General features: G+C 33.8%; 1 protein-coding gene across 1 annotated transcript in view; it reads right to left on the bottom strand.

Annotated features, from left to right (window-relative positions):
• Window positions 1-16: 16 nt before the first annotated feature.
• The window catches only part of Cep135 (Centrosomal protein 135kDa), a 21,465-nt gene continuing 13,057 nt past the window's right edge, over window positions 17-8,424 (bottom strand). The window contains 7 exon segments of the mRNA XM_017620716.1: window positions 17-279; window positions 356-541; window positions 607-783; window positions 852-942; window positions 1,327-1,433; window positions 2,546-2,699; window positions 3,462-3,587. Of these exon segments, the coding sequence (XP_017476205.1) occupies window positions 118-279; window positions 356-541; window positions 607-783; window positions 852-942; window positions 1,327-1,433; window positions 2,546-2,699; window positions 3,462-3,587 (1,003 nt within the window). The 3' untranslated portion in view covers window positions 17-117.

The raw sequence follows: 8,424 nt of genomic DNA, 5'->3' as shown, positions 1-8,424 counted from the left end.
AAAAAGAAAAACGCAAGACCATTTTATAAAAATTATTTAGAAGTAAAAAACTGGAACAAAATGCATTTAAATGCCTATGTATGTATTTCAAAGCTAGCTGCTTTGCTGTAAGGAATCTTAAAGCGTCTGCGAAGGATATCGAGGACTCTGATCACGTGAACGCGCTTGACGGAAGCGATCGTCGGTGAGATTGTGACGCAGTTCCTGATTTTGTATTTGATATTCGTGCGTCAGTGTTTCCTGTTGGTGGCGACGTTCGCGTTCGGTGTCAAGCTCGCGCTGTGCGTTGAAAATGTTGAAAAATATATAAAAGTTAGTCGGGCTGTCAAAGCGCGTAAGTACTACTTAAACTTACCAACAAATCATCATTTTGCTGCCGCAAACGCACCAATTCTAGACTCAATTTACTATCGACTTTAATTTGTTCTTCAAGATCGCGCCGCGTTTTACTGAGCAACTCCTCAAGCGTTTCAGAGGAAACCTTCTGGCCGCTGCTTGTTTTCTCTATGTCCATGCGCAATTTTTCATTGTCACGTTCAAGCTGAAGAAATTAAGTAAATTTTTAAAAAGGAAATCAATTTAATTTGGATATTTTCTTTCCCATACTTTGCGCTTTATCTCATTTAACTCTGTCAGCTCAGCATTTAACTTGTCTTTTTCAATGTCCAGCTTGTCGCAAAGCTCTTTACGTGCAGCCAAATCAACCTTGAGTAAGCGTTGCTCATCGAGAGCTTCCTCGAGTTGGCGTTCAAGTTTGGCATTTTGTGCAGTTACTGCAGCTAACTGAAAGAATTCGAAAATGTTTATCAACAATTTTATGTGCGCATGTCGTGTTGTCTTTAAATACATACCTTATCCTCTAATTGTTCGATATGTCTATTGCGGCAGCAAATTTCCTTCTTCAGCGCATTTATTTCATCTTCTAATTCAGTAATTTGGCGTCTTAAATGAAAACGAGGTTAATAGCTGTAAATTCTTTGCCCATTGTTTTCTGTACTTTAACCATGGAGCTTCAACATTAAATTCTTGTGTATACGGGTGTGTAAATCAAGATAAAAATAACTACATACTGCTAAAAAGAGGTTATGTTAACAATTGTCTTTGGTAGCTCAAAATGTTACAGAGAGAAAGTATTTAGCGTATATGCCTTGCGCAGCAACAACAACATCTACGAAAGTCAAGCACGTACATATATACATTAAATAAAAATAGAAAGAGTAGAAGAAGAGGAAGTAGAAATTCAGTGTTATTATAGTCAATTAATTTTTTGCTAAGCTAGTAATCTATAATGGGCAATAAAGTTTAGCGTTTTATCATAGCAATTACTTTTGTTCGGCAGCTTCGACTTCTAGACTTTGATTGTTGCCCTCCAATACGACGGCGTCATGTGAAAGACTACGATAATGTTCCAGCATTTCCTCGCGTTCCTTTTCCTAAAAAGGTGATATACACAAAAATAAAACTTATTTTTCGAAATGGGGTTTCTAAAAAATATTTTCATTTTGGATGGACAACGCTATTTCACACGTCTATTATTGCTACTTCTGAACTATATTTCGTTAATAAACAAAAAAAAAAAACAGTCGGACTAGCCATATTGATCTGATTACATTCGAAAGAAGTATGTTGCTATACTGAAAAGAATGCAGTACTTTCAAGAAAAAACTAAAAGAAACTTCATGAACCCGATATGCATGCAAGTGTTTTGGGTCAGGAAGCCAGGATTGCGTTCTTCAAGAGAACACAATCCAAAACATTGAAGTCGATTGTGTTTCATTGTCTTGTTTAGCGCTGGAACCGCTCATCGTCGGACGTCTCTCACACCAGCGGAATCAACGTTGAATACTTTCTTGGCTGGGGTATTTGTGTCCAATTCGAAGAACGTTAGCGAAATAGTGAAGCCACTGTATTTGTATTCGCTGCTCCTTGTATAAACCAACGCAAGAGCCCAATTAACAAAAACCCGATTTGACTCAACACATATTTCTTTCATGCGTTTATAACTGTGTCTTTATGAGACCGCACTCAAAAGAAATCAATATCTGTTGTCGTTGTCAAATCGGCGTGCGCCAGTCGCACGAAAGTCGCTCTGCTTGAAACCACTTAAAAGTAAAAAAAAAAAACGTTTTCCTTTACTACCAAAAATTAAAATTCTTATTTTAATTGATGACTAAATATAAGGGAATGAAGCAAGAATTATTATCCGATCAGGTGCAGAAGCTCTCCGACTATCCTATTTAATGATTTTAAAATATTTATTTGTAAGTTTTTTTTTTTTTTTAAATACAATCTCAACTTATAGTGATGCGATGAACAATTTATTAAGTATCAAGTTCCGGTACCCCCAACGCTCTCTCTTCTGCGACTATCCATCAATTAAATAATATAAGTAGCCCTTCTTTACCAGGTGCATCTAAAAAGTTACGTTTATAATCCGCTTAAAACACTCATTATGCACATATGTATGTATGTATGTATACCAAAACCGGTTTGCACTTCGAATAGGAATTGCGAGAACTTAAACTTTAACAAGTGATTTACATACCTTACGTGACAGCAAATCCTCAGCCTTTTTTACCTCCGCCACATATTGATGCAGTTGTTGTTTCAATTGTTCGATTTCAAAGTCGGAATCTTTCAGTTTCCTCTTGAGTGTCAAAATCTCTGCCTGCCGTTCGGCCAGTTCGTTTGATAGTCGGCTAAAATGGCACACAACAAGAAAGAAGTAAAATCATATCACATATATAACAAAGTAGTTGTCCGTCAATAATAATCACCAAGCAATTAACTATTGCTACATGCAATCAAATTCACACACCAATGCAATATATATACATATGTAAGTAAATTTACTAAAAAAAAACAAGCCAGTGAAGAAACATACATATACGGCAACTATGACCTTCTACATCCTATTGTATAACTAAACTATTTGGCGCACTACATATTGTACATACATATAAAACACTGAATGATGCCTAATTTTTTTTATGATTACTAGCCTATAAAAATGATAAAAAATTAACGTATGCACATAATTACATACATATGTACATTATGCATCACCAAAAAAAGTTGCAGCGTTTCCACCGGGATTACAAAATTTATTATATTTTAAGCAAATATTTTAAGCTTAAACCGTTTTATCATTTGAGGGGATTTTTTCAAAAAAAAAATCTTTAAGAAACTATTTTTATTCATAAAAAACTCGATTTTTGGAGGTATTTTCAAATCGGTCCAGCTCACTTAAATCTTAATATTTTTTCGAAATATTTTGGTGGACGTCTTAGAATATAATAGATTTTATAATTCCACTGGAAAAATAGTACCAATTTTTTTTTTGTATGGGGAGTGATGCAGTCTAATGTACATATACGCTCAAGTCATAGTTGTGTGCATTTAACTTTAAACAGTAGGCGGCTAAAAATTCGTTACTAGTGCTAGTAGCGCATTAAACTTACCCATTTTCCGCGATGGCCTCGTCTCGACTGATTTTCAGTGCAGCAATTTGCTGACGTAAACTTTTGGTTTCAGTAGAGGTCTCTAGCAGTTCGGTAGTACGTTCACGTGTTTTCAACGTTAATTTGCTGGAATTAGAGAAAAAACGATATTGACGGATCCGAATTTAATTTCGAATGAGATACGAAAGACTTAAGAAACGAACTCGAACTGGAGTAGGTGTAAAGGTACGTATGTATGAACATACAACATACATACATATGTACATAAGATGTATTTAAGAGGCTTATTGCTGACATTCATGCTCACATATTTTTAAAACAGACTACTTAAAAAAAAAAACGTTTCTTTTAATCCGGCACTTAACGCTTGAAGCAACCGTTATGTAAAATATACAATTTTCTCAATCAAATGTGTCAAGCGAATCTCACTCGCAGACTTATCAGCCATAAATCACTATTTGGCTATAGAATTATGACATTAAACCTCAATTACCAATTGATGTAATAGAAGTAGAGTGCAACACATTAGTAATGGATATAATGCAGCTCAATGGAGTGCTAAAGTCAAAACACAGACAAAGCCCAACCACGACGCTGCCAGCTGAAAGCATTTGCAGGAAGTTCATTCAAGCCAAAGCTAATTTAGCGTAACAAAAGTCATTTGTGGGTCACAATTCAGTTGTGCCGTTAGATGAATAGATAAATAAAATAATTTTTTTTTAGTAATGCTGCGAACCGAAATTAAGCCGAAAAAGTGTTTAAACAAAGCGTTGTGTGTGTATAATGTACACGTTGTTTTATTTGTTATAAATAATTCAACAAAAATTGCACCGCACCCGCTAAACAATAATTTTTGCGATCAAATGCTTGAAATGCCAAAATGAAGTACAAAAATCTGTCTAATCGTGATAAAGGTGCGCAGTTGCTAAGCTGTCACGATTGTTGGGAAATACTATTTAATGGGTGATTATATAAAAACAAAAAATAAGCGCTTGGTTAAGGAATTAATACTCTTTCTAAAGTTGGTGGGAATAATTTAAATGGAAGAGATCTTAGAAGTGGGATGGTAGTTGGGGTTAATATCTTAAACGAGCTAAAAATAACTTTTCTAGGCCAAACGCGAATCTGGCCAAACATTTTCAAAATCCAAACTTAAGATTTTTGATAAAAAAAACCGAAAGCATGAACAAAACTTACTTTTATATGGAAGAAAATGCGCAACACCCTCCTAAAAAAAAATTCTATAAAATCAACGGTAATTTGTAGCGACTTGAAGTTTGCACTTTATTACGCTAAACTTGAATGGGCTAAAAAACTGCATACCTGAAAATTTTCTAAAGTTTCTGATTAAAAAGTTTGAAATTTTGATGACAACTTTTTTAAGTTTGATTATTTTTTTTGAAACTTGTATAAGCTTTGAAACTTTTATTTATGTGGTATCTGATATACATAGATCGGCCTATATTTTAAAGGAAAATTATTAACAATAAATAAATAAAGATAAGTTACCAGCAGTATCATTTTAAATTTTGCTGCTATTATTTTGAGCGCCACTCTATGTATGTGTCTCGCCGCCGTTATCTACATAGTAGTTAGCGGGTGCACACTACCACTTGGTATGTCCAGGGTTCGGTCCCTGTACCTGGTCCGAGCAACATCCAAAAAAGAAAAGGTTTTTTTAATAGCGGTCGCTCCCCGGCAGGAAATGGCCAGTATTTCTGCCATAAAGAAGCTTTGCCGATTGAAGGCAGCGTAAAATTGGAGGTCCCTCCATTTGTGTTACGACAACCAACACGCACTAATAGAAGAGCTCGACCAAATGTCAATTTACTATTTTATTAATATCGCAGCTAGCGGTAACCTCTAAAATTGTTCATATGATAGATAAGGGTTTTTTCCTCATAGTGGTTGTTCTCCGTCAGGTAAAAACAAAGCTCACATTGTAGCTCTGGGTCATTCCATGTAAAAGAGGTAAGCCAAATAAATTTTAAAGTGCCATTATCCCTATTTCAATAGCAACTTACAGCTAAACAAAAAATAATGGACTTCCGATCAGTTTAAGCCACATCGTGGTGAAACCGAAGTTTGCGTTTTTCAGTAATAAATTTTTAAAGGAGAAAGACGAGTGGTCTAGGACGACACCCTATATGTATATGAATTTGCGATGTTTTTTATATATAAATATTATAGCTTCACTTTTTAGAAATAAAGTGATGAGGTATGTACATAATACATAGTATGTACATACCAAAAACTACGAAATAACTATTGTTATTACTCAATAAACAGGCCGTAGGTTGCTATGGCAAGTTGTTGTCGGAGCTATGTATTATCTACATACTATGTATGTATGTATGTACATCTGAGCACAAATTTACTTTAAACAAGAAATCAAAAAGGAGTTACCATTTTTATACCTGACACCGCACATTTACATACATATGTACATATGTATGCACATTAAAACTATAGAGGTTCAATATCAAGGCTAACCCCATTAGCTCGCCTTAAGTGGGACGACAATAAAACCGTTAAAGTAAAAACAATAATACATAAAAGATTGACTATTGACAAATAAGGAGTACACGCAAAACAAAAACTATAATTATTACAATTCAAACTTATTTGGCAAAAGTTTAATGATCTTTGCGCCAGAGTATCGACCAGCGAATGCACATCCGCCCTCACCTGTCAATTATTCTGTTCGTAATAAAGACAGTATACGTAATTAATGGGCTCCATATGACGTTCTTTAAAAGTACATTAACTTGAAATGAAGACATAAATGGATGAAGGTGATATGTCCTAAAAATAATTTGAAGTATCGCATGAAGTAGTTATTTTCTAAAATTTTCATAATTTACGGCTAAGAAATGTTTATATGCATATGACATCTTCCTCGTTGCATAAAACAGCGAAATATCGAAATTGCGACATATGTATCACCTTCATCCACTCATGTATTCGAATGTATGAGTGCATTTTAATAATTTGGGGAAGGGAGTCTTCACTGTGTTTTTTTTTTTTTTTTTAAAAAATTACAAATACTGCTTCAACTCTTGCAACGAAGTTAAAATATGATCTGTGAACATTACTAGCACATAATATTAAAAATTCCTTCTGAATTCATACAATTGTTAAAAACATGTACGATAGGTATGCATGTATACTATATACATACATACATACATACATACATACATACATATAGTTCATACGGTGCTGTACGAAAGCAAAGTAAGAAATAAATTTTTAAATTTCTAACAATGCTCAGAAATACACAAATATCATTTTGAGTAGTAACATAAAATATTTTCTTTTGCAAAAAAGTTAATTTATGTACAAACATGTATGTATGTATGTATTTTCGTATGTATACCACATAGAAAAGAAAAAAAAAAACATTCTTATAAGTACACTTAAAAAGAGCATCAAATAGTTTACAAAAACGCCATTCTTTTATTAAAAGAAAATATATAATGTAAGAATTAAAATTTGCATACATCTCTTTTTAAATGCTTTAGTTGAAGCGCTCACCAAGGGCTTCTTTGGCAGCAGCAAGGGAGCGCTTCTTTCTAATGACACACAATGTTAAAATAGGGTGCGTTCAGAAATGCATCAAGCCAAAGCATCAGAGTCTTTTATTTCTTAACTATAATTGATGGAAATGTTTTATTTGAGCAACTAAGTTCCAATTCGGTTTTTTAACCGTGGTTGCGCATATTTGACATTTCCATCAATTATACTTTAGAAATGAAAGAGACTGATGCTTTGGCTTGATGCATTTCTGAACGCGCCCATCCAATGAAGTATGAAATTAGGAAGGGAGTGTTTACTGCTGAATATGGAGCGCTCCAATAGAACAAATATGGAGCGCTTCTGGCCCTGTTGGGTACATATTGTTACCTTAATAAAGAAAGGCCCTAACTCATTTTCTTTCGAAACTACTTGTATCTTCGCATACGGCAGTTATTGACGGCTTATGCAGTTTATTCTTATTTAGACACGGCAATATATGAATTGGTATGCCCAATGTGCCTTGAAGTATGTCAAAGACATGATTAACCATATTTTTATTTTTATTTGTAGGTGTACTCACACTTTTCATGACCTTTACGAGTTGAACTTTATTTATAGTTTTGGCAAGACAAATGACAGGTTAATCTAAAACCGGAGCAATAGTTAAACTTTTGCTTTGCATGGTAAGTGGTCGAATTCCTCCATACGCTTCAAATACACGATTACGTGCTTAACTATTATATGAGTATTGTTAGCAAATAATAGATTTACATACATACATATGTATACTTGAAAAAATCTGATTATTATGATGATTTTATACTGCTTGGTATAAGCAGTTACTTACTCAATGCAAAGCAAGGCAGAAAATCGAATAATATTGTGCTTAAAAGGATTAACCGCTTTGCCCCAAATTTAATATCAATATTTTTCCTTACTACTTCTTTGAAGATGAAATAATTTTTGTTGACCGCATTTGACAAATTTGTTGTCAGTATGGCTAAGAATGGCCTTTCTTTTTGATCCCATCAATTCCTTTTCTGTTCAATAAAGCAAATTAACGTTTTTGCGTTTCATAATTTAGCAATAATATGTGTTGGAACGTAATTATTGTGGATTATCTACGGTCATTTTGCAAGCGATCATTATGAGTGCTTCATAAATATCTAGTAAGGCTTAGACTCAAACACATGAAATATGGAGTTGTGTCGTTATTGCAGAGGAGAGATTTGCGAACTACTTTTTGTAATATTATAATTTTTGTAGAAAACATACATTCCAACAACTTTCCTACGTGCGGTAGAATAGAGAATTGAAAATATATACAGTGGCGGAAAAATAATAGAAACACAAAATGTCGAGAAGTTTTGGGTTTTTGTTTTTTATTTATTTAATTTTTGGAACAAATGCACAATACTACCAAATCTCGAATTAAAAAAAAAAA

The sequence above is a fragment of the Rhagoletis zephyria genome, unplaced genomic scaffold (genome assembly GCF_001687245.7).
Source record: "Rhagoletis zephyria isolate East Lansing unplaced genomic scaffold, Rhagoletis_zephyria_1.1 Rzeph_scaffold_02237, whole genome shotgun sequence".
NCBI lineage: Eukaryota > Metazoa > Arthropoda > Insecta > Diptera > Tephritidae > Rhagoletis > Rhagoletis zephyria.
Note: the sequence above shows the minus strand (reverse complement) of the source record. Positions and strands in the feature narration are given on the sequence as shown.